This window comes from Meleagris gallopavo, chromosome 3 (genome assembly GCF_905368555.1).
Source record: "Meleagris gallopavo chromosome 3, MGAL_WU_HG_1.1, whole genome shotgun sequence".
Taxonomy (NCBI): Eukaryota; Metazoa; Chordata; class Aves; order Galliformes; family Phasianidae; genus Meleagris; species Meleagris gallopavo.
The window spans coordinates 47,778,097-47,804,967 of NC_139406.1; the positions used below are offsets into that span (position 1 = coordinate 47,778,097).

At 42.8% G+C, this 26,871-nt stretch overlaps 1 protein-coding gene and 1 long non-coding RNA gene across 3 annotated transcripts in view; one reads left to right on the forward strand and one right to left on the reverse strand.

Annotated features, from left to right (window-relative positions):
• ROCK1 (Rho associated coiled-coil containing protein kinase 1) overlaps positions 1-14,500 on the reverse strand; it is an 80,104-nt gene extending 65,604 nt beyond the window's left edge. Inside the window, exons 1-2 of one of the 2 annotated variants that reach the window (XM_085220855.1) lie at positions 13,801-14,500; positions 13,573-13,689 (exon numbers count right to left, since the gene is read on the reverse strand). In XM_085220855.1, coding sequence (XP_085076981.1) covers positions 13,573-13,665 — 93 coding nt within the window. In that variant the 5' untranslated portion in view covers positions 13,666-13,689; positions 13,801-14,500. Of the gene's footprint in view, positions 1-13,572 lie in introns of both variants that reach the window. The other variant, XM_085220856.1, reaches the window with a different exon arrangement.
• On the forward strand, positions 14,468-15,992 carry LOC146544697 (uncharacterized). Its single transcript, XR_014882452.1, has 2 exons — positions 14,468-14,551; positions 14,864-15,992. It is a non-coding gene; the product is annotated as an uncharacterized LOC146544697 (long non-coding RNA).
• The last annotated feature ends 10,879 nt before the right edge of the window (positions 15,993-26,871 follow it).

Below are 26,871 nucleotides of genomic sequence, written 5' to 3' on the forward strand. Positions count from 1 at the left end.
TAACAGTGCAAAGCAATTTTAAGCTCGTGTATAGCATAAAATAGCACACAAAAATACTAGTTTTCTCTATTAAAGCAATGGCTGGCGGTGACAATCACATTCAAATACATTAGCTTTCCCAATTTACCTGGGCTAACTGAAGAGAACAGCTCTAACCCAAAATACTTCATCCAAAAGTAATGGCTTCAGGTTAGTTAACTACTGAAATGGTGAAGGGTAATACTGCATCTTCATTAGTATATTATAAACAGATTCACACCTTGCTTTGGATTTAAAAAGTCTCCAGATTTTATTTTGTCTTTGATATGGGTGCTTGAAACCTGATGTCTATTTTTCAAGTATACCACGGTACTACCAGTGTAATTTCCCTGCTTCTTCTATGAGTACAGCCAGTACTTGCCCCAGCACCATCAAACCTACAGCTGGGAAAAATTAGTACTTCCTTATTTTAGAAGCAGGACATAGAAACGAAAACAGTGTCTCAGTAAAAGCCTAAAAAATCGGAAAACCCTCACTTAAGTCACCAGAGGCCAATCAAATGACTCCAGTCCCAAAGTTATCTCTAATTATCTTCCTAATTTCTCTGCCTCATGTCCTAACCTTGTATTCATATTGGTATCTTACGGACAAGGCTTCCTTCTAAACAAAGGATATTTTTTTTGTTCTTACCCCTTACCATCACCTCTGTTAGTTAAAACCGATTACTCCCAGCTGCAGAACACAAGGTGAAAGCACAAAGGCAAAAGCAAAGTCAGATATAGCAATGATTCTCTCCATTGGTTGATACTTCATTTACTAAGTAGGAGGAGGAGAAAAAAAAAGGATCATATGGCACTCCAGCTTTGATTTCAACTTCTGTCTTATTAGGCTTGACATTTGATTGTTACTCAAAGTAGTGAAGTGAAATGACCGACTTTGCACAATCTCAAAGTCAAATGAACAGACAGCTATTTTTTCAAAACCAGTAAGAATGAGGAAATGTATGGTTGGCAGATACACCCACTGCGAGAGTAGAAGAGTTATGTTAACCTGAAAGCCTAAGAATTGTCACTAATGTCAATTCTGCCTAAATGATTTTGTCACCTATCCAAGTATTTTCCCCTCTCCTTATCAAAATATGATTTCTAGTTGAAGAATACTGTATCTTGATAACTCACCTCCCTTCTGCATTAAGAAATCCTGGAATTCTAGAAGCAGTGTTCCGTAGAGTAGAGCACACAGGCATCTTGCCCAACGTAATCAGAAGCTCTTTTGGCTTATACATATTATCAGTCTTTTTCTAGAGGAAGAAAGAAGGGCTAGCTAATAAAATAGCTGGTTTCTATAGCTCCAGGATGGAAAAACTGTACTTCGTTAAACCTGAAAGCCATTTATTTATCATGATGCAATTCCAAGGAGAGTAAGAACTACAGGAGATTGAGCTAAAGCTCACAATTCAGTTAGACAAAGTTGCAAGTTACTTATAAAAGAAGAGTGTCATTAACATGGTTATGAAAAAGGTTATGCTGATTTCAACTCCTCTGAGAAAACAGTTAAATATATAATGAAGACAACAGAGGACTTCTGAAAGGAATTCTTCAGAAACTGCCAGTCACATTTCACTTTCCCACCCCCACTCTTTCTAACTCATCACTTAATAAGATGAATTTTTAAATTATATGCAATGACTTAACTCTCCTTGCAGAAGTAGGCTTACCATTTTAACAGCTTGTTTCTAACATACACCTCTCTCAGATATGTTGCTTTCTTTCAAAATGTAAGCAGTGCAACACAACTGGCAGGCAAGTTTTCTTGTGTGATTTAACCGCAGCAAGACAAGATACTCTTTTGGTACAAGTAGCCAGTCTCTCGCAAGGCAGCCTGATCTGAAAGAAAAACCTTCACCTGCCTATTCTGGTCAAATTTTAAATTGAAAAATCAAGTTTTCCTTCCCGGGGGAACTGTGATCAGAAATTTAAGGGGAAAAAAAATACTTCCCAACTTCCAAATACAAAGTTCTAATTAATCTTTTCATTTATTCCTGTTACAGTTTTCAAACTGGAATGAAGAAGAGTATATTAAAAAAATTAAAATCTCTTTTTCCCTGGAATTCCTGGTTCTCTTATTTCCCACAAACTCAGCAAGAACTTTTATTTATATGAAGGTGAACTTAGTAGGTCTGACACCCCTCCTTGTGATTAAGGAAGAGGTTGCCATGCCCAAACAGGAAGGTGAAGTCAAGAACAACACAGCCATCCAGAGTCTTCCCTAACAGTAACAGTTCAACTGCACTGCATCAGAAGGCAGAAATTTACACAGGAGTAAATAGCAGTCACAGTCCCAGGACTGCAGCAGTACAATTCCAGCACTGTAACACTCCACACTTTTTTATTTATTCTTACATCTCAGTCTGTAATCTTTGATTACATCTCATTGCATTAAGTAAGATAAAAAGCTTTGTTTTGAAAACCTGAAGACATTTAAGACATTTTGGTTTTACAAGCAAAAAGCATGACCCTGAACTGTTTGGTGATGCTATGTTCAGAATTTGTATGAACAGTCTGTGGAGTATGAACAAGGCTGAAAATAGACAAGAGCCTTTCAGTCAAAGACAAAAAACTCTTCCAGGAAGCAAACTAATCCGCTGTCTTCAGAGAAAACCTTCTTAATGATATCTCCAGTTCCAAATTCAGTGTACTTCATGGGCAAGAGTGCAATAAAACAAAACACAACACACATACCTTGTATCAACAGCTAAGCTTTCACTCCACAGCCCTTAATGGGCATTTCACCATTTCTACTGCAATCTACTAGCGTTAGCAATGATAGTCCGAGTTTTCAAAAGTTGTTATGATTGTTGCCAATACTAGCAAAGCAAAAATTTCAGGCCTGAATAAGTTTCTAATTCGTCTGTCACCATTTTCAGGACTGTATGTCTACAAGTTGTCAACTCTACAAGTTGAGGACAGACTATTCTGGAAAAGAGGCTCAGAGGATACTTTGTTGCTCTTTACAATCACCTAAAAGGTAACAAAAGGGAATGGCCTTAAGCTGCTCCAGGGAAGGTGCATTTTTTTCCTCAGAAAAAATTTTCTGAGAAATTCCTTCTCAGAAAGAGCGAAAAGGCAGGGGCACAGACTGCCCAGGGAGGTGATGGAGTCACCGTCCCTGGAGGTGTTAAGAAACGTGTGGGTGTGGCACTGGAGGACGTGGTTACTGGGCACAGTGGAGATGAGTTCACTGTTGGACTAGATGATCTTAGAGGTCTTTTCCAACCTTAATGATTCTGTGAAAAGAGGATATAGAGTATACAGTACTAAGTTACACTCTTTACACTAGAACTTCTGTTATTCAGAATGTGAGTGGTCCCCAGGTCAGCGCAAACCACGTCATTAGATTGCTGACAACTGTTGGTTACTATTGTAACCAACTACTAAAATGAACTTAGTAGCGGAGCTATTAGTAAGCAGAGCGAAAGGAAGAAGACAACAGCTCACAGATGATGTATTAGAGAGCAACAAGGTAACAGCCAGGTAGATGGAAGAAGCAGAAAAACCTTTTCTCTTTGCAAAGTGAGGATAAATTCCCTCAGCTCAACCCTGAAAGGATCACTTGTGCATCTACAACTCAGCTGACATGATTTTCTAAAAATTGGTATAACAAAACATCAGTATAGTCAGGGATCATAGGCTAGGCTATAGTCAGGCTTGTGAAGAACTTTCATACATTTCCACTTCTAGCACCAATAGCAGCATCTAACATAAATAAGCAAGGCGCTAGTATTACTTTATTTTCAACATCTCCACATCCAGCCTCACGTGTTCTGTGCACCCTGGTATCTGTGATAAAGGCACGGGGCAAGTGTAACCAGCACAAACTCCCTGTGCTACTTTCCAGCCCTCTCCTACCTGAAGAATCTCCCCCATCTACTCTTACTCTAACATCCCCTGGCTGGAGAGGCTTCTGCCTCCTCATAAGATAAGAGTCAAATGTGTTCTAAATATTAAGAGTAGAATAAGCACACTGGTCTGTCACCTACACTGCAGAATATAGCACTTGTTGCACTGACAGCCCACAACAGTTACAACATCATAAAATGGCTTGGGTTAGAAGGGACCTCAAGGATCATCAAGCTCCAACCCCCCCGCCACATGCAGGGCCGCCAACCTCCATATCTAACACTAGACCAGGCTAACCAGTGCCCCATCCAATCCAGCCTTGAACACCTCCAGGGATGGGGCATCCACAACCTCACTGGTCAGCCTCTCTCATTGCCTACCCCCCAGAGGCAAGCTCCTGCCCTACCAGTACTGAAGTCCTTCCTAACCACCCTCACTGCTTCCCAGAAAGAGTGTGATTTACGTGCTGAGACACTGGAAGCACAGAACTCCATAGTACCAGAATCGTGAACAATCAGAGATGCATTGCTAAATTCTAAGTTTGTTATCAGCAGCCATATCCAACTTGCAGCCGACATGCGGTGTGGCCCAGCCCAACAGGCAGTGCAGCCACCTCCAACCCCACGCCATCATGGTGGCAGCTCTTCCCACCAAGCAACCCGGCCCTCAGCATCAACCAAACCTCAGCGTGTTGTGAATTAAACCAGGGCATGGGTTGCAGCACAATGCCAGCTCAAGTCATGGCCAGTAAGGTTATGGGCTTTGATACACTGGCTAAACAGTCCTGTGAACAGCAAAGAAAATGCCACCCTGCTTTCCATTTTAATTAAGGAATTTGAGAATAGGTTTTAAGACTGCCAAAAAAAAAATCAATTTTTTTATTTATGACCCCATATGTAGTCAACATAAATATATTACTTATGAAATTTCAAATTGATGTGTAGCATCACAACTAAACATGTGACCATGTCTCTCTACCAGATTTCTATGAGCCCTCTCTTACCTGAGAGATATACTCCTCATTTTACAGCCACGCCTCATTCATGTCACTGCTTTTTTGCAATATTTGTTAACAGCTGTTTTTAAAGATGAAGTATAGGAAGATCAAAAATTTATCAAAAATCTCTGACAAGCACCTTGAGAGTTCACTGTGAATGGCAGCCACTGCCATCAAACCAGAGTGATGTGTTAGTTTCACAAAAACAAGGATGCACATCCTGCTACTTTTATGGCTTTACTGCTGTTTTTATGCATTTTCATAAAAAACATTAAAAATTAAAAATGTTCTATTACTTTCTATACATTAACTATAATGTATATTTAATGAGGGCTGCTCCAAAAGTAATATTTTATCACATTTTATGATGGTTGTGGTATGGCAGTAAAGGTACTTTCCCACCCGTATCCTGTTGCATGTTGTTGCCGTGTGACAGATGGCAGCAGAGGGGTGGTCTGACAGAATGGCATGTGACATGGAAGCACATATGTAGCAAAGATGTGTCACTGAATTCCTCCACGCAGATAAAAACAGCACCCATTGACACTTGCTGAATGTCTGTAGAGACCAACCAATGTATGTGAGCACAGTGAGGCAGTGGGCGGTGCATTTCAGCAGCAGTAACCGTGATTCACCAACATTGGTGCAGACTGTTACAAGTGTGGCATGCAGGTTCTTGCTCATCTCTGGTGTAAACTCAGAGCTAATGGTGATGACTGTATTGAAAAAGAATGTTTTGTAGCAGAAAATGTGTTCTATCAAGCAGTGCTATTGTGCTCTTTGTACTGGTTGCTGTTTTCATGCAAATAATTAGGAGGCATTAGTTTTGGAGCAACCTTCATATATGCAGCCCAAGACAATTCCTCTTTACTCAGTGCAACTCAGGCTAGCCAAAAGGTTGGACACCATCTATCAGAGCAAGTCATCAATTTTCTTCTTCCTCTCCAACAGGAAAATTCTACATCTATCTCATCTGCCATCAGAAATTAAATTCAACAAGCTTACCAGCTGTCCTGGTTTCAGCCCAAACAGCACACCAGTGTCTGGTTGTTGCTGTGTGATGGAGGCACACCCAGGGCTGGGCCACTCCATAGGGTAGAGCCACCACCTTCACAGCATAACAGCAGGGGTGGAGCAGAGCCAGCACAGGTGCCAGAATAAGGGCAGCGTCATTCCATACCTGCAACACCATGCAGAACTCTAAAGGTGTGGGCGGGTGACCGGGCCAGCTGCTGCTTACCCAGTGGGCTGTGCAGCATCAGGCAGCAGGTGGCAAGTAATTGCATTGCAGCTATATATACAGGTATCGGTGCTTTTCTGTTTCCATTTTATCTTCTGTCTTAGTAAACAGTTTTTATCTCCAGCCACTAGCTCTTGTCTCCAATTCTCTCCCCTATCCCACCCAGCTGCAGCCAGTTTAACAGCAACTTCCCCATCAGGTAACTTAGTTGCCCTTATGCACAAAACCTCCAAATCTTCAACTGATTACACGGAGGAAGTTTCTTTGTGCAGATAACTTCTGAAAGGCAAAGATTCGGGCTGCAGGGGCTTACTGACCACGTTAACAAGGCTAAAGCACTCAGAGAACTACACATCAAAACCAATAAGAGACAACTTTGTCTCAGTGAATTTTATTCTCCATCACACAGCATCTATGAGTAATGATATTGCTGAGAAACAGCAAACTGCAGGTTGCCCAGAGATGTCAGTATCCCCATCCCTGCAGAGTCAAAAACCACCTGGTGGTTGTTGTGGGCAGGTGGCAGGCACTGGGGGTGGCACCAGACACCACCTCCCATCCCAAGCCTTCTGTGAAGTCATGTAACTGGTCCTCAGTGAAATAATACTCCCACTGTGTACACAGTACTAAAATACTGAAGAGACTGACTTGGAAATCACATTCCAAACTAATCAACTGGGAAAATGAAAACAGGCTAGTTCATTTTTAAGTTTCTTTAAAAGTTTCTAAAAACAGGAACATAGAAAATCACCTTGAGATCTTCCTTTTCTTTAAAACTTAAGCCTAGCATCTATCCCTCACCACCATGAAACAAATGTCCTGATGATCCTTCCTTCCCTCACACCATCCCATTTGAAACAGCTACTGTGGCTATCATACAAGTCCTGTTTAGCCATCTCCCAACACACAGCTTTCTCTAACACTTAAACAGGGAAATAGCGCCTATTTGAAATCTCCAGCTGAAAAGAGAAGCTTCTAACCTTTACTTCTTTGGATAGTACAAAGAAGATGTGAGAGACTTAGATTTGTGTCACTAGGCTTTTCTTTTGCCATTATTTATTTGCTAAAGAAGAAACCCAACCTCTGGAGAAACAGTATTTTCACAGCAGTCAGTGACTACACAGGAAAACAGCCCTTTGTTATTAATCCAGTGTATGCATGGATATCTAACATCAATAGACATTATCAGGAAGTATTTGTTTTCCTCTGAATATACTTTTACCTCGTCATTCAATTCATCTGAATACCATGTAGCACTATCTGAACAGTACACAGCTTTTAGGAGGAAAAAGAGAAAGACATCATCACTCAAAATTTGTCCAAGTACTAGACTTCAAGGACTTAACTACTTTTTTGTTAATGTTACAATTCATTAATTTGGGAGGGGGGGGGGGGAAACACCACCCATTCCACTTGTGCTTCCAGATCACTTATAAGTCCTGCAGATCAGACACAATCTAGAAAGACTTAACTTCCCCATTGTCTCCTACAGATGTTTCCAGGCATCATATCTTTATTTATGTTATCTCAGCTCACATAGATGAAAAAACAAAACTTCATGTTTGCTTCTTTTACACAGAGCTTCCCATTTCTCCAGTCTAAGAAATGTAAGAGGGAAAGTTGAAACACAGAAATCAACAGCTGCATTTAAGTTAGACCCTGTAACAAAGAGATTTTAAGTACTGTCCCCATGACACTGTATTGTATAAATATTTACAGGGAGTGGCAATCTTTCAGTAAGCTAAAAACAATGAGCTACAAGATTTTGAGTATTAGGATAGACTTTGACCTGTGCTTTAACGAGAACGGGGTACTGATCCTGCAGTTTCCCCCTCAGCAACATGGGAGGCAAACTGGTCTGAGCAATGCTCCTAGTCCAGATCATCTCTAGACACTCTCAACTAAAGACAGACCTCAACATGATGCCACAGCACAGTTGAGGCTGTTTGGATATCCATCCACACCAAAAACCTCATACACACACACACAAAAAAAACCTGACTAAAGACACACTATAGGAGAACAAACTGTCTCAGCACAGCAGCACACCAAGATCTCCACACTACTTCTCCTTTTCACAAAGATCTCGTTTCAGCTCTTGTTCAACCCCTGTTTATCAGGGTGTATGTTTCAGCAGACTACTAAGGAAGATAGTATTATTTGTACTTGTTTTATACCAGCTATAACTGGGTGTTGTCTGGATAGCGCTTACAGTTGTACCAATATTGTCTCATCAGCCTTCTGGCTTTATTTCTGCTTGAATGACTGAACAAATTAAGGTAAAGGCAGAATAGTTTTCAACCATTCTCTAATTTTATTCTCAAAAAAAAGGAAGTTCAGCTTTCTACTATCTCCACCGACAATTGCAATTTCTTGATGACAAAGGAGTTTTGATAAATAGCATCAAGTTCAGAAGAAACAGTTTTTAAAATACATGTTTTGGAACCTCTCAAATTCAGGAGAAGCATCCTGCATTGAGATAAAGCATCTCGGTATTCCTCAGTGAGAGACCTAAAAACAACCACTTTTTTTTTTTTCAGATAGTGTTGAAGTACATCCTAGGGAATGTGGTAACAGCCACTATGAGGCTACCAATATCACCTGGTTGTAGAGCTAAATATTTATTACATTCTAAGCGAGTGGCTCTCAAGCCTATCATCTTTCTCAAAGAAGTCAAAGACTTCCAGACCTGCTGGTTGATTTTCAGTTTGTCCAATGAACAAATTCCATGTGCTCCCATCCTCTTCCCCACCACCTCCAAGAAATGAAAATACTCCACAGCTGCCAGGGAAAGAATTTTATTTACAGATGTTATTGCTCCAGAAGAGCATTTACAGTCTATTAGAAGTTTAGGGGTGTTTTTTCTTTCCTATTCCTCTTGCTGAAACACATCTTAACGTCATCCTCCCATTATCATTCTTGATTAAAATTTTTAATAGGAAAAAAACTACATGTCTACAGTCTTTATATTATAGTTTTACAAGCAGAGAAACTGGCTAAGTTAATGATCCTTGTATAAAACGTACCATACACTGTGAACAAAATGCTAACATTTTGACAGTCCTGCTGTTTTTACTGTTACTCTCTGGAGGTTTGCATAACAGTAAGAAGACTGTTATTAGAAAGTGCAACCTGAAATGCAAATCCACCGAGTTACTGTTTTTCCAAAGCCAACTTTACAGTTGCACTCTACCTTAACAAAGCTACAATATATTAATCATTGATTTCACATCAACCTGTATGTCATAACTCACAGAGGTAAGAAGGCAGTATCAACCCACAATTATAGTTAGCTTTAGACAGAAAGCTTGGACATCTTGTAGACCCAGAATTCTAATGTCAGCCAGAAGTCTCATTTTAGATCCTACTGAACAATAAATCCACCAGATCAAAACAGCTGTAGAGACACACCCTAGGAGTTTTTGTCAGTGCTGACATTTCACCTTACCCTGATCTACCTGCAGACTACTTACAGCATTCTGGAGTTGATGATCTGAAAATATCCAAATCCTGCTTCTTCTGTGCAGGAGCTTTGTTAGCAACAGAGAAAGCTTCTCAGCAGTTTACCACTCAAATTCTAACATCACGGTTTCAGAAGTAATTTTCACGAGTTCTTTTTAAAAGCTAAGACCTCCTGAAGTAAAGGTACGTTGACTTGCATTCTTTTTTTCATATTTTTTTCTAACAGACCTCTGTACAACATCTCCAGAAGGGCTTTCAAACAATCTTTAAGCAATAGAGAAAAGGAAAGTCTAGTGACAACAGAGATTTAAAACTCCAAATCCCTACATAGGGCAGATGAATATGACTTCACCTGGCCAAGTGTTTGTTAGACATAGGAAAATGTCCACACTTCTGTATTTTTGGTATAACAAAAATGGAAAGCTCTTAAGAGTAAATAAACCAACTCTCTCATACAGTTTTCACCGTTATCAGTTAATCTGAATCCAACCTGCTGAACAGCTGATAGGCTCGATGTTTTTAAGACTGAGATCATCTAAAGTCTTAATCAACTACTCAAGTAGGTGACTGAATATTCAATACTCAAGCATTCACACAGGATGTAGAAAGACTCTTTGAGAGTTATCATCAGAGCAAAGACAGCCCCAAAGAGCATTTTCATGAACACTTACTTTTCAAATCAATCACAAGCACGGGCAGCTTCAGGTCAACAAGCCCTCCATCCATACACAAATTACAGCTCTCCCTCCCTGCTCTCCAAAAACTGGAAGCACGTGAACTCCAAGGATTTGATTGGGAACACAGAGATGAAAGAAACCTGGTTTTATTCCAAAGTTGTTGGAAATCATGCTCAGTGAATATTACATTTTACTGCTTAATAACATTAATGGAATAATGAGCTCAAGATAAAGAATAGTTACTTACAATGCCCTTAATCACAGCTGTGGTGCTCCCAGTACCTGGTTATCTCACACCCTTGTGTGACTACTTCGCAATCTTACTAGATCTTTTCAAGACTAAAAATCCTAGGGCCTGATTTTGAGAAAAGCCCTACATGATGCTGTAGAACATACTTGACAAAGAATGCAGGTTCCAGCCTCCTCATAGTTCACTGAAAAAGACCCTGCCTGTGCTTACCCAGCCCAGTACTAAATCAAGTACATGGGAACAGCGAAGATGCAAATTTAGTTATGAACAGTTGCAACTTGGAGCCAGTTTTGCTTTTTTTTTTTTAAACTCTGCTTTTATTACAATTGCTTATTTTCCCCCCCATTTTCTCTTCTCCTTCCTATTCCTCAGCTTTTCCTTCCTCTGTCATGTACATTGAAGTTGCATAGTCCCTAGTCTGCCTTTTCTGCCAGCTCTGTTGTCACAACTCTTCTCCCACACCTTCCTGAACCCATAGCACACCTTCCTTTGTACCAGGCCTTCCCTCACCTCTTCCTCCAGCCACATTATTGTTCTCTCACTAGTACACGTATAAATTTAGGATACTTCCAGCACACAGAAACTACCTTGGGACATTCACACAGACTCACAAAAAAAAGATCACAAAACTGCTGTTCAGGTTACTCCATATCTGTACAAGAATTACAGGCTGATCAGGGACTAAGAAGGGCAACATAAGTTTCTTCAAACTAAAGAACCTCCAGCATTTTTAAGCCCACACATCTCAAATACTCGAAGCTGAATTTAAAGCATATAGATGCAATAGATGATTAAGAGTTAGCTAAGTCCATTGATGAGAAAATGTGAAAACACTACATGACACCAATTTATGTCTTTTCTCAAAAGAAATAAAGGTTTTTAAGATATAACAGGTACCATAAAAATGGATAAAACTTTTTTTTGTATCAAGTCTGATCATAAAAAGCAATATTTTTATTTATATACCAGGTCTAGAGAGCTGGTACAAGTTTGTCTAACCTAAGGAAATGGGCTTATCTCACAAAAGTACCTCAGGTGCAGACCAAATACACCTAAGCTTTTCTCCTCTAAAAAATAACCATATAGATTATGAATTTAAATATAAGCCTAGAGCTAAGAACAATGCTTGCAGTGTGAATCACACTAAGAAGTGTAAAGCACTCTGGCTATTTAAGAAAGGGTTACACACTTCAATTCTGTGGAAAAAAGCCTTAGAGCTGAGGAAAGATTTAAAAAAAGAGCAATACAGTAACCAAACACAAAGTTAATCTACCAGATGATTTCTTCAGAAGCACTTTTTTAAATTGGCATTATTGTAAGACAACATTATCTGTAATGAGGGCTAAAAATAGCAATAATACTGATGATTATAACATATGAAGCTGCTTTTAAAAGAATACTCAAACATATGCCAAAAACTTCAGAAAAAATGATTAAAAAAAACTTTAAAGGTCATTCTTAAGACCAGAGAGGCAAACATAAGTTCCAAAACTTAACAGAAGCATGACAGGAAACATCCCAACAAGTTCATTCCCAACCTGACTACAGCTCAGCTCCAAATAGTGACTAATGTAACTAAAAAGGAAGTAAATCCTTGAACTGCTGAGATCAAGGAATACAGTTAAAAACTATATCACCTGCATGCTTGCTATCTGCAGCCTCTTTAGTGCTACTGTGGGAAAGCCTCCATAGCAGGACCAACACACACTAGCAGACTGAGTCACAGTTACTGTCCAACTCCAGACATTGTTGTGTACCCTTGACTTCTATCAGTAGATGCTGGGTGTAAAAACATAGGATTTGACAGTACTGGCTTAGGTCATCACAATGGAGTAAGCAATATCCTAAGCATCATCTCTGTTCTCATCAGCTGTGGTTCAGAGATTAAAGATATGTAAACTAGAACCAAAGCAGTAAGCTGCCTGGAAGATGCAGTGCTGTTTTCCTTTGTGGCAACAGCATCCACAAGGTCCTGCTTTGGTCCAGGGAGGCAGGTCTGACCTGTCAGCACCTCAGCATCACCAATCAGCTGAACAGTGAGCATGCTGCCATGAACCTGTGCACAGTCTTTCATGAGATTTTCATCTCTCCACTACTTTATGCTCAAGCGAGCTACATGGATGAAGAACAGCTACTAAGAACTATCCCCTCCCCCAGTCCTCTCCCTCAAATGTCAGAGTTCACGCTAGGAACAAACCCCATTGACTCGTTCTCTTTGAGACAGGAGAAGGGGGAGATGGGGGACCCACCTACACACTTCCGAACTTTTATCACTTCCTACAGAGAAATTCACTAGCTTGGTACGAAAGGGAAACCCACGCTACTTGAGGATATCTTTAGGCATATCCAAGAATCCATCCACATCCCAAACTGGTTGGATTTGGAGCATGTTTTGATACTTCTTATAGCCAAAACTGAAGCATCATCCACTTTCGTGCAAGCAACTGTCAAACAGCATTGAGTTTATGTCAGGATGTGTTACATTTGCTCGCTCATGATGCGGTTACAACACTAAAAGCACCAGAGTCATCAGGTGTGGGAAACAGAGAAACAACTAGCAGGCAGCTGTGTACCTCAGACCTAGCACAGCAAATAGTTCAGCATGCACTTAGCCCCTCTGCTTTGAGTACCTGCAAGGGCACCTTAATCCTTCAGCTGTGTTATTCACAGTACTTTTCACAGCAAAATGTCAAGAGGGAAAAGTCATGTTGTAGTAAAGTACTGCAGCACCTAAGAGAACCATAGAAACACAGAATAACTTTTTTGGAAGGGACCTCAAAGCACACCCCGTGCCATGGGCAGGGCTGCCCCCCCAGCAGCTCAGCTGCCCAGGGCCCCATCCAACCTGGCCTTGAGCGCCTCCAGGGATGGGGCACCACAGCTCACATGGGCAGCTGTGCCAGCACCTCACAGGAAGAGGACCTCGCACAGGATCAGTGGATCACACCAAAGCTGTCTGCCTGCACACGGGACGGGCACAGGGCCATGAATCAGGCAAGCAAGATGCGATGCCACCTGAAAGGGAAATAGGGGAGAAGGTCCCAGGGCCCTCGCCACCCCTCACTTACCAGCAAACAGTCCACGTTCACTTCGGATTTGGGATCCTTTAAAGTCCCGTCGATTTTTTCAAACCGAGACTCAAAACTTTCTCCCGTCGACATGTTTCCGACGATTAAAAAGCTTCCCTTATTCCAGATCAAACGTTAAAAAAAAAAAAAAACGAAAAAGGAAAACATATAAAAAAATTTAAAAACGAAAAAAAAACCAAAACAACGAAAACAGGAACCAGCACGCACAAGAGAAACCGCAGAGCCTACTCCGCGGGGCTGCGGAGCGCTTCCTGCGCAGTCCCTTCAATCACGGCAGTCTCCGGGCGAGTCCCCGCGCCGCGCCGAGGGAGCAGAGTGCCGCGGGCGCTCCCGCCGCTCACAGCCCCGCCGCGGCTCTCCGCGCCCTCCCGCCTCCGCGCGGGCCCCCGCGCCGCAGCGGCCTCATTCCTGCGGCCGGGCAGCCGCGCTGGCAGCAGCGTAGCGGTTCCTCCTTCTCGCCCAGCAGCAGCGGCCGGGTCCGGGCAGCCCGTAGAAGCGACGACGAGACGAGGAAAGGGGGATCAGAGAGGCGCAGCGCGAAGCAAAACGACCCGCAAGGCAGGACAGCCCTCCCGGCGCCGCGGCTCAGTGCCTCGGGCTCGCTCCGTCCATGGGCGCAGGTAGCGCGGGGCACGCCGCCCCTCTCCCGGGCCGTGCAGCAGCGCCCCGCGGGAGCGCTTCAGCGGCGGAGAGGCGATAACGGCATCTTCCTTCCTCTTCTTCGCCGCTCGCCGCCGCTCCTCAACCTGCCGCAGCCCGGGCCGCCCCGGAACCGAACGGCGCTAGAGGCAGGGAGGAAGGAGGTGGCTCAAGGGGAGAGCAGAGCGCGAGGTCCGGCTGCGAGGGAAGCCGCGAACGGCACCAACATGTCCGCCTTTCCTGTTTGAACGGGGAGGAGGGGGGGGGGCGCCCGCCACGGACGCGCAAGCACGCACGCGCGGGAGGAAGGAGGCGGAAGGTATGCGCGCGCGAGGCGGGGGCGGTGTTCCTTCTCCGCCGCCCCAACGGTCGGTGGGGGCGCGCGCGCGCCGTGCCCGCGGGGCCCGGGAAGGAGATGGGCGGGGCTTGGGGCGGCGGTGCGCGGAGGGCGGGGAGGGCAGGGAGGGTGCGTGTGGAGCGGCGGTTAGGGGCGGGCGGTTACGGGCGGGGCTCCGTCAGCGACCCGTCGTGCAGGTGGTCCTGCGCAGTGCTGCTGGCCACGGGAACGTTGCGCAGGGGGCTGGGGTAGCGAGGGTGCTTCAATCGCTAGCACTACGTGTTGTTTCCACAGCTGTGGCTAAGAAACAAGGGATCCATAGACAAGCACTTGGGCGTATCAGCTGTTCCACCATGGATATTCACTGCCTGCTTAAAGAAAGAAGTGCTCCTTGCAGCCTTGATATTAAACAGGGTAAAAATACCCTGTAATGATGCAGAACTTGCCATGGTGCATTTAGGCACCCAGCAGGGTGCAGGCTCAACTCTTCACTGCATGTCAGCAGTTAGAATCGTTAAGATTGGAAAAGACCTCTAAGATCATCTTGTTCGACTATCCACCTACCACCAATAGCACCCACAAAATCATTTCAGTGCCACATCTTGTACACCTCCAGGGACAGTAACTGCAACACCTCCCTGGGCAGCCTGTGCCACTGCCTCACCGCTCTTTCTGAGAAGACATTTCTCCTATTATCCAACCTGAACCCTCCCTGGCACAATTTGAGGCCATTCCTTCTCATCCTATCACAACCTGTGTGGGAGAAGATGCTGACCCCCACCTCACCACAACCTCCATTCGGAGAGTTGTAGGGAGCGATAAGGTCTCCCTTGAGCCTCCTCCAGACTGAATGATCCCTCAGCCACTCCCCATAATACTTGTGCTCCTGACCTCTCACAGTTTCACTGCCCTTCTCTGAACATGCTCCAGTGCCCTTGATGTCTTTCTTGTAGTGAGGGGCCTGAAAATGAACACAGTAGTTAAGGCAAGTAGTCACTTGCCCAACGCATCTTGCTTTGCTTTTTTCAGTGACCCAGCTCCAAACCAACACTCAGAGAGGAGCACCATCTCCTTGCCTTGACACCTTCTCAGATAGGAGAGTTGGGCACTGGGAAGGCCTGAGCTCACACACTGTGAATGATTTTGCCACAATAGCAGTATAGCCCAGTACCTCCTCCAGTGTTCCTCATGAGGGAAGCTGCCATGTGTGCACTCAGCTGCATGCAAACAGAGTATATTTTGAACACCTCCATCAGATCAGAACTTTTCTCATAAGTGTGGTAGACTAAAAATGTATGTCTGTCTCAAAATGCCACAGAATTTGCGTGGGAAGAGCTTCAACGAGCTGTCTAGAAAACTGTGAGCCCTGCTTTGAAAACATCAAGGGGAGCAAGAGAGAAAATAAATGCTAATTTTAAAAACAGTTATGGGTTAAACATGTCTGCTGTGATAAAATGCTCACATTGTAACTCATGAGTGTAATCATAGAATCATCACAGAATCATAGAATGGCCTGGGTTGAAAAGGACCACAACGATCATCTAATTTCAACCCCCCTGCTATGTGCAGGGTCGCCAACCAGCAGACCAGGCTGCCCAGAGTCACATCCAGCCTGGCCTTGAATGCCTCCAGGGATGGGACATCCCATGTAATGTAATAGATTCTAATCCAGTGAACACTCATTCACATGCTTGGCTCTTCAAACGTATTTTCACAAGCTGCATTCAGTGTATCTGTACGATAAGGAACTTATGTATTTCTAGCAGTGCCCCCTTAGAAACCATATGAAGTTCCATCCTAGATTAGCAGCTATAATGCAGTGAACACATCCTAGTTTGTTCTTGCTTTCTGATAACACACCAAATAATACTGGGCAATTTCTTCTTCCTGCATTTGCTGTATCCTGTATTTCTGAATGTAGCTATCTTTTGCTGAAATTACTCAACACGCTTATGACACAGTAACACTGAGCTGATGAAGTCTGCAAGCTTGAAAAATCTTTTTTTTCTCTCTCTCTTGAAAAGCATGAATTCTCTAATACTGGAGGATGTGATAAGACTGTGTAAATCACAACAGGTTTCAGTAGCCAAGTATTAGCTGGGCCCTCTCTGGGCAGGCACTGTTCTCCCCATCCTCACATGAAGAAGCTAAGAAAGACTAAACCTAGTGCCTTGTTGTAAAACCAAAGGCTGTCTCAATTTCTTAAGTCACCAAGTGTGTACCTTTAAGAATGCTCATAGAAGACTCATTAATTTCTGATGAACTCTTGACTTACAGGAGTTACACAAGGTAAAAATGAGTCTAAATCTTGTTCACCATATTCAGCCAAGTCAGTAATGTGGGATCTGCCTTCACATTCAACTTCCTACTTAGTCAACATGAAACCTAGAACAGTTAAATCGTGTTACATGAAGCCAGACTTTGGTCCACCACCCTTTTTCCTTGTTTGCCATATGGTACTGAGTCGGGTTCACCACAATTCAAGCCTTCAGGGCACTTAGCAGCACAGGCCAGTATTTCTTAAAGCTCTGAGATGAAAGCTGTGGTCAACAAACACCCTCCTTAGGCAAAATGTTTTGCCATAGCTAAAGCTCATCTGTGCACCAGAAAGGCCTTTTGCAGGAGCTCTCAGCATTTCAGGCAAGAACCAGTGGTACATCAGCATAACTGAATTGACTTTAGGTAATGAAGGAGTCACACCAACACTGGGCTTGCAGGTTAGTGTACCTGCAAAATGTGAAAAAGACCATGTTGAAGGTGGATGCTGGTAGCTACGGGTAGCTCCAAATGGCCTCGAGAGGCTTCCCTTGCAGGCTGCATGCTGGCAAAACTCCTGAAGGAATTACAGACTGTAGGTTTAAGTAGTGAACATGTTACAAAATTGTGGGAGAGAGAAAACAAAGAAAGATTACAGATATCATTCACACTGCCTAGTACAAGAAAAGTAAGGGATTTTGGTTCTTGCAGGATGAGGGAAAATGTAAGGACGAAAACAGAATAAAAACAGAAGAAAATAGAAATTGCCTAGAGAAAAAAAAATGATTAGCAAATGAAGACATTGGGATATGATCAGTAAAAAGGGGAATTTGGCATCGATATACTCAGTGGAAGTAGTGTCTTTCAAATGTCTATAGATGGTCAAACATTGCAAAATAGACGTGTATAAATGTGTATGTGTCACTGGCATTAATAGACATGGAGGGCTCCAGTTACATGACTGTGCAGCTTGTGTATGGTGAGTGATGAATGAGAAACAGATCTCTTGGATCTTTATTCTCTTGAATGAGCAAGAAATAGGCAAAAAAAAAAAAGGTCACCTTTGAGAAGTGTTGCAGTGGACAGGTTTGGTCAGGATTTGGGGAGGGAGAGGTTTGAGAAGAAACTGTTGCAAGCCAGGAACCAAACGAATGGGATGGTCTGCTCCAGTGCAAACACAGATGTGTCTGCTGCTAGCAGACAACGGCAGAGTTGCATAAACAGCTCAGCGCAAGCCCTCCCAAAGCAACTTTTGCTCTATCTGAAAAGGAGGAGAGCTGTGAATCCATAGATAGCAATCCACTGGGTAAATATCTGGTCACCAGATGGCTCAGGCCAATGTAGACCATGACTGCAGTTATGGCATGGGCTCCCTTTCTTCTTATGCTTTGAAGAAGTAGAAAAAGCCTGTGACCAATGTATGGCAAAAGCTCACAGAGCAATTTTAAATCAAATCAAAACAAAATTTCACTGGAATGCTGAAAGCTTCATACCTCAGAAGGACTGATTCTATGGCAAATCCTGATTTCCCACTGAAGCCACTTGAAGGGTACAGAAAATGTTAAGATGCCAGAAATTCTTCTCTACCTTGGGAAAAGGCTTTTTATTTTCACTGTCCTGAAGCTTAAAAGTACTTTTGGCTTGAAATCTTCAAAAACTCAAACAAATTCAACTCTCAGTCAAAAAAAAAAAAAAGAAAGGAAAAAAAAAGGGGGAGGGGGGGGAGAGAAAACCCTGAACACAAGCCATGGAAAACTTTAGCCTGAAAGAAAACAAAGATTTCAGGAAGTTAGGAGTATATTAAAGCAGGAGCTAAAAATCTCCTGATGGCATCACCTATCAGGATATAAACAACAGAGAATTGTTTCTTTTTTATTCCACTATAAGTAAAGCAATTACTGTCATTACAGACCTCTTTGTACATTAAGCTATCATGAGTCTGACCTGCTGTTAATTTGTTAGCCATGAATCATCTACAACATTAAAAATTGTTCTTCCCATTTCCTCAGTTCCTCTTCTCAGGCTCTCTCCCAGAACAATTTTCTCCCACCCCACCTTGCTCCTACTTGACCCACATATACATATCATTTCCTGTGGTTGGAGTTTGCCAGTCCTCACTCAAATAGTTGTTCTTCTGAAGACAAAAGTTGAAAAGTAAACTGGGCTGAGTTTAAAAGTAAACTAGCTTTGATTCTCCCTGTTTACCTTATGTATATTGTCCTAAATATCTGCACTGCCTGTAAATGCTTTGCTCTTTTGCTGAAGACTATGTCAAATCCATAAAAAGCTACGTTTTTATCTTGGGCCTGGAAAATATTTAACTGTTTCATACTTTGGTAGATAATTAACTTCTAAATTGCACATTTCATAACTTTGCTGGAATAACTGGAGCTGGCTTTGTGCGACCCTCCTGTAGGCAGAATGGCAGTTGATACTCATCACAGTATAAAGGTTTGCAAGACAAGTTACAGGCAACTTCTAATATCAAGAAGCTTCATGTGATTGCATATGTTTTTTTTCTTGCTTCTGGGCTTTAAACTGAAAGTACTCAAGTGAGGTACTAAAAAATAGTTTTTAAAAGCTTTGTCACCAACGAATAACATGAACTCACTGAAATCACATGAATTATAAATGAATCAGCAGTTTCTGGTGGTTTTTAATAACTAAATCACAGAAGCTGACTTACTCATTTTGCTCACACTCAGGACGTTTTCAAGTTCTTCGGTTCATTTTGTGCCACTATGGATAGTTGACTTACTATTATTTACATCAGCACTAGCACTCTGTTGTCATGTTTCTGGAGCTCTATTACTCTTAGAGCACATCTGTAAGATTCAAGGGAATGCAGTCTTAAAATACTGAGAGAATTTTCATTTGGTCTTTATCGCAATCCTGTTTTCATTTGGCCATAATTGTCCAAAGCTATAAATGGGAGCTCTGTAGGTGTGATCATAGGCAGAACACGAAGTGTTGCAAAGTACGAAAATGCTTCCTCAAGTCTAAAATCAAAGGGTTAATCTTGCTTTTTCTTCTCTCTCTCCCCTCTTCAAAGATAAAAGACAGTAAACTTCCTACTTCTTGTTGCAAAACACCATGTTGGGTAATTCAGCTTTGAATACTTGAAAGGCGGTAATTTTATATCAGTTTATCCCGTTGCTACACTGATAACTTCAGGTCAGAGGCACTGCCTTAAACTGATTCAGAACAAAGACAAAGGCTCATAGCTTCTTCATCTGATGAGAGCAAAACCTGACAAAGTGATGGACCCAAGGCTAGGAGCTCGCATCCTCTTCAGGTCCATCTCAGAAGTGGTGTATGCTCAAAGTCATCCCTCCCTAGCAGCAGTTTCTCGGGTAGAGTGAAAAACAAGCCTGCTCAGTCTGCTTCTTCCACAGGTCACCTACTGCCTGTCTGCTGGCCTGGGGAAGATCAGAAATGATCCAAAATATTTGTATGAGCTTCATTTTGTGTGCCCTACGTTTTGTCTGCAATCTCTTATTTCTGAAGTGACTGTGTCAGAGAGAAGCTTTTTTAAGGGCGGAATTACCTTAAAATCTTCTGTCCAAACCTTGTGCTGCAACCTCCTGAAAATTCATGTCCTCCCTTCAGAGCAGTTTTGTAATAACACTCATAGAATATCACTCATAGAATAGGATGATAGGATAGATTAGGCTGTCCTGTAGAGCACTCCATTAAAAAAATTACAAGCTGACTGACTCACTCGTGGTCTGTGGCCACAAAAATGCTTGCCAGATCACTCCCCCACAGTGCTGTAGCACCTTTACTAAACCACTGAAAGGTTGGGTGATGAGCAGAGCTTTCCTTTGAGTCTTATGGACCAAAGAGATTGCCATGAAATGCCTAGGCAAAAGTGGTGTTTTGTCAGTTCTGTTATTACACATCTGTAATCCTTATTCCTCTTCGTGTGGCCAACCTTCATGAAACATTCAAGGAGCGTTTGGACGTTGTGTTGATGGCCATGGTTTAGTGAGAACTATCGGTGATAGGTGAATGGTTGGACTGGATGATCTTGTAGGTCTTTTCCAACCTTAGTGTTTCTGTGATTCTGTGATTCTGTGAAACCATGGAGTAGTTCAGAACTGAAGTAAGTGTTTTTCAACAAATTACTGAAACCACAAATACTACATCCAAACCATTATGGAGTCCGGGTTTGTTTTAGTGAAAATGCTTTGTGTTTATCTAATTTTAAGTATTTCCCAGTGCTCCACTGCTGTGGCCATGCCATGACTTCGTACTCATTATGCTATCTATGCTGTAAAACGTCTACAGTAATTCTGACCATGTCAGTGCTGCACTTTGCAGATGTGATGGTGCAATACTGAAGTAGCAGCAGTTGCATTCTCCTACCTCAGACCTAAAAAAAAATATGTGGCAAGACTAGGAGTCTGTCCTTTTACCTACAAACACATTTGCTGAGGAGAGAATTACTGCACTGCACCTGCAGGCTCATGCAGGCTAGTTTCTAGCTAGCTATCTGGGTTACCAGTAGCGGAGAAATCGGTGTCTGAGAACACCTCGTTGCTTGTTAAGCCCCAAAGCCCTTTGCTGCAGCTTTGTGCAGCTGTTCCATCCAGCTGCATTGCACAATCACATCTGTGATGGCATGGGCTGAGTTCCTGCAGGCACTGTACGGTACAGATAAGACAACGTCACTGTCCTTACAGGAGGATAAAATGATGGCCACTGCAAAGGAGTGCCAGGAACTGAAAACCAAATACACAGAAGAATTTTTCACTTAAAAAAAAAACCAGGCTCCACAATAGCTTGGCTCCTTGTAACTTTGATACTTTGAGTGCAGCAATTAAAAATCTAAATCCAACTAATTATGAAAATTCATTCAGTTGTAGCCGTCAGTGGTCACTGATGTTATCTGTGTTGTGGGTAAGAATGGCAAGAATGCCTTGTGGCATCTATTTGATGACCATATGTTTATCTTTGGTTAGCTGTTCCCATTTCCTCCTTGAGTCATTCCTGAAAAGCACTGAAATGTTATAAGCTTATCGCTTGTCCAGCAGAAATTGCGTCTGTCTCTAAATCAGTTTTGCAAATAGCATCTCTCATGGAAGGTGTACATGTCCTGCATCTTGTCAACTGGAAATGCCCACTGTGTGTAGGACTTGAGTCGTGCAAGTTGACGACTTGCTTGGTCTTACTGAAATGTAAGAGGTGCAGTGGAGAGCCATGTCAATGGCCACGTCATGCCACGCGCCATGGTGGTAACACAACACAAGGAGGAAACAGGGAAGATGATAGAATGATGAATCATTTGAGTTGGAAGGGACCATTAAAGGCTATCTAGTCGAACTCCCTGCAATGAGCAGGGACATCTACAGCTACATCAGGTTGCTCAGAGCTGCATGTGCTAGAGGAGACAATCTGCTCTTTGCCAGGTTGGTTGTCTGTAAGTGCCTGAGGCCACTGCGTTGTTCTGAGCACACGCTCTACTGCTGGCTTTGTCACGTCCTGACCAGGCTGTTGCAAAACACTGTGTGCAGACTCCCCAAAATGAGTCATGTCTTCAGACTTGGATGTCTGCATAGTGGTGCAGAGCTGCGCAGAGAGCATGGCAGCCCACAATGTCAGTACCATGCAAGAACCCATTCATTAAAAACAGAGCATTGGATGAGCAAATCAGCCAGGAGCTAGGGGCTCTGCCATGTGAGAGATACATTACTATGTGAAATGTAGTGGTGTCACACAGGGTGTCTTCCTTGAATATATCCCTGCTTGTACTTGGAGAGGATTTCAGGTTGTGCTCTGAAGGGCCATTCCCCATCAGAACATGTAATGTTGGAGCGTGACCTGCTGTGTATGTCCAAGCCTTTAGCCTTTCCACATTTCTTGGAAAATCTCGTTGCAGTCTACAAGACAAAATCCTACACTGGGAGACATAGCTGCATTACTCATACAGCATTTCAAAACTGTGGGTAAACTGGATGGTTTCTTGCGCCTGTAGACATATGACTTCATCCTGTCTATCTTCACGAGTCTGTATGCCTGTGCTGCCAAATTTGCACAATGACTCCCCATGCTCCAGAGGTAGCTCCATGCTGCCTTATCACCAGCTGAATGCAAATTTCTGCTTTATCATCTGCTAAGCCAAGGGATCAGTGTGTGCTGAAGTGGAGTTATGGTGTGGGATCTCATGTTTTGTATCCATTAGGAATTAACTGTGTTCAGTTTCAATATTTTATTTTATTTCATGAAAACAACAACAAAAAGGGTAGTATGGCAAAACTGAAACCTTCTAAAGCTTAGTATCCTAATACTGTATCGAAATTGTATTTTGATATCATAGAACCACAGAATGGTTTGGGTTGGAAGGACCTTAAAGCCCACCAGTCCCACCCCGTGCTATGGGCAGGGCTGCAACCCAGCAGCTCAGCTGCCCAGGGCCCCATCCAACCTGGCCTTGAGCGCCTCCAGGGATGAGGCACCCAAAACCTCTCTGAGCAACCTGTTCTAGTGCCTTGCTGGCCTCTCAGTTAAAAATTTCCCCTGACAGCTAATCTAAACCTCTAGGCTACCCATCCAACCTATCTTGAAACATGGACCAAGGAATCCAGCATGTGCACAGGTTGGCAGTTTGTGCAAAAGCAGGCAGTGTGATAGCAAAAAGGGAAAAGTATTTTCCATTTGGTGATTTCTGAGCCTTTCACAATGCAGTTAGCTGGGCAGTTTACTGAGGTTATTCACGAGGACACTGTCATTAGAAGTGTGTTATTAATTACTGAAACTCTCAGGTTTGATTTTATTGTCACTAAAGTATAATCAAATCTTATACAGCCCAGTCCATTTCAAGCCCTACAATTTATATTCACTAAAGTGCTAGGACCAAAACTGCATTCCAAAATTGTCCCATCCTTCTCAGTGCGCTTATTCTCTGTTTCTGAGCAGCTGTTTCCAAGCTGTACAGAACAAATGCTTTTTTTGCAGAAAGTAGCATCTGCAAGACTCAGATGGATATTTAAATGTTTATTCTCCTGTCATTGCACCAAAATAAAATAAAACAGAATTACAAAGCAGCTACGGACAAACTGATTTGAAAAACACTAATACAAAATGAAGCATCTTTCCCAATGGTAGCGGTTTCCAGTACTCTGCCTCTGTCCTTCGGATTTAATTAAATCTCTCATAGAAAACAGAATGTGCTGGTACTTGACCTTTGTTTTCATCAGGCACAACACAAAAGGCATTAGAATCAGTGACAATGCACACAAAAACCCCAACACACTCCAGTTGTCATTCAATGCAACACAATACTCATCCTTTATAGCATCCTTTGTATGGAGAAACCATGAGTTAGGAACTGATTCAAATGAAGCCCTAATCTTCTTTCCTAGGCTGTCTCCTGAAGAACCACGACAGCTACTCCAAGCTGAGTGCACATCATGCAGTCCACCAGCACTGCAAAGCACTGCTGCTAAGGCCATCTCTTTCTCACTACATAAACTACATGACTCCGTGCTCCTTATTTGGCTTTCCTTCCTGCCCATTACCCCATCCCCTCCCTTGGGACCATCCATAATCTCCCCACTCCCACCCCTGCTCCCCTTTCCCTTCCTCCTAGCCTCCTTTTTCTCCACACTCTTGTTTTCCAGCTGCTTTTCCCTGCATCCCTGTCGCTTCTCTTTGCACCCAGGTGGCCCTTCGCAGAGCCACTTCACACTTTCTCTTCTCACAGTAACACTTTTTCTTTCTTCTCTCTTGCAGTGTTTTTGTTTTTGTTTTTGTTTTTTTTCTTCTCTGCTTTTGTATTAACGCGTAGGGACATGGAAATTAGGAGTAAGCAGAGCTATGTTAGTGGTGAAGAGTCACTAATGAAAAAGTGAGTTCCACTTTAATTCTTGCAAAACTCATTGAAACTGGCCCGAAAATTAATTCTCTCAGCTAAAATGAAAACTGATGTGAAGCTCATTAAGGAAAAGAATGATGGTAAATGGCTTGGAACCAGTAGAAAAAGGTTGTTGAGTGAGAAGCAGCAGAGAACAATGTGGCTTCTGGTTACGTTAACAAGGGACAATAAGGCTCACATTAGATGTGCTCTTTGTTCAGGAGCGTCTCAAGTACTTCCTAAGCCTGAAACCCTTCTTGGCCCTCGTGGGGAGGCCCAGCACTACAGAAGGATGCTCTCTTCCCACAGTGCCTGTGGGAATTTACTGTGGAAGAAGCAACAAATGCAAGCTAATACATCTGCGGGAAATAATTTAAATGCTATTGTAACTGCTATCCGAATTTGTACCCAACCCCAAAGTCCTCTGCATTCAGCACAAACCACGAAAAAGCTGTTTTGTCCAGTATTTTCATGGTGATCTATTTAGCTATTTCCAGATTTCCTGAACCAAGACCAGCCAGAGTTTGTCAAGTCCAGCAGAGCGTGGCTGTGCCCTTCGTTTCTCTGCAAGACAATTTCCCAGTGAGCACAGAAGCCCTGACAGCCACATCAGATGCTCAGATGGTGGCATGCCACGTTCAAGATGTAGGTCATTTCCCCAGCACCTCCAAGGAGGCGATGTGATGCCACTGACATCCCTGGCTTCTCTGCATTGCGAGTTCTCACCGCTGTTGTTCTCCTCGGTCTGTCTTCATCCGAGCTTTGACCTCTGAGTGACTTTGAAGTTTACATATGAGAAAAAACAGTCGGGCAGCTGCTAAAACAAGCAAGGAGAGATCAAAGGGTTCCGAAAGAATTAAAAACAAACGACTTTTATCTTTTTCTTTTGTGTTTATCAATATATTAACAGATACCGACAGATGGAGAGATACACAAACATATATTTAAATGGCAAAGTCCAAAAATTACAGTAAAAGAATATTGCTTAGATTAGCATGGCTGAACATTGAAGGATAAGGAAATTAAGAAAATTAGGAAATACCAGATTAAGATTGCTATGCTAATTTATTTCTGCCACTGGGTGTGATTATCCTGTTGTACAGCATGAGGCATGCATCCTGTGGGAAAGTCTGCAGTTTGGTGGTGTCATGGACGAGACTGTGAGAACACACGTGTGCCAGGCCAGGGACTGAAAAGAGAATGTTAAATTTGCTCCTTTCTGGTGTGTCAAGAACTGGCTCTGTGAGTTAACTGGTGCTGTGCTACCAAGTGGGGTACAGGAATCGGATGCTCTAGCTTTTTTCTTAAGGAGAAGGAAGCTGAAAGAGGGCAGTCCCTGCAGCAGATAAGGAATCCCATAAGATTGCCATTTATTTGGTTACACAAGCTGGGGTTTCAGGCATTTATTCCTTCAGTTTAGGGGTGGAGGTATGATAAGCAGGAGTCATTTGATTTACATCCTGGAACTGGAAGTCTGGTGAGGAGAAATCAGGTTTCATTTCCTCTACCCTACAAAACTTTCCTCTTAGCCCTCTTCTCTATTAAACCTGCTCCAGAAATGTGATCCCACTTTTGCAGCCTGCTTTCTCCCAACGCTCCGTCGCCCACTGCTGTCGCGATGTCAATGAGAACGCATGTCTGTAAAGCAGTGCAGTTGGAGAGCTGTCCTGGCAGCCTGCCCTGACCTTTGCTGGAGAAACCAACCAGAGAAAGGCCACGGACATTTCCGGCAGTTAACATTTCAATGAGTCTCACGCAGAAATTCACAGAGCACAGGAAAAATAATTGTCTCTGAGATGAATGGCTTTGCCATCCAAAAGCCGCTGAAAAAAATGAAACATGTTAAACTTCCCAAAAGATCTTAAGCTACTCAAGTATCTAAAAGACATTCTACAGATACCATACAAGTATGAATCACAATTGAAAACAATGCTTTTATTGAAAGTAAAGCTCTAATGCTTCCTCAGAGGTTTCTGTTTTTTGCCAAAATCCCTCTGCCCTGCACAGTCTGAGCTCTGCAATGCTCGGTGACCTGGGGCAGAGCAACCCAAATGTGGGCTGTCTCATCCCTTGGCATCACATATACGGTTACAGTCGTTTCCACAGCCAGCTAATTCAAATCTACTTTTCTATATGGTTAAACAGTGCAAAATTGTCTTTAAAGGAAAACAGTGATTCACTCTAATGTAAA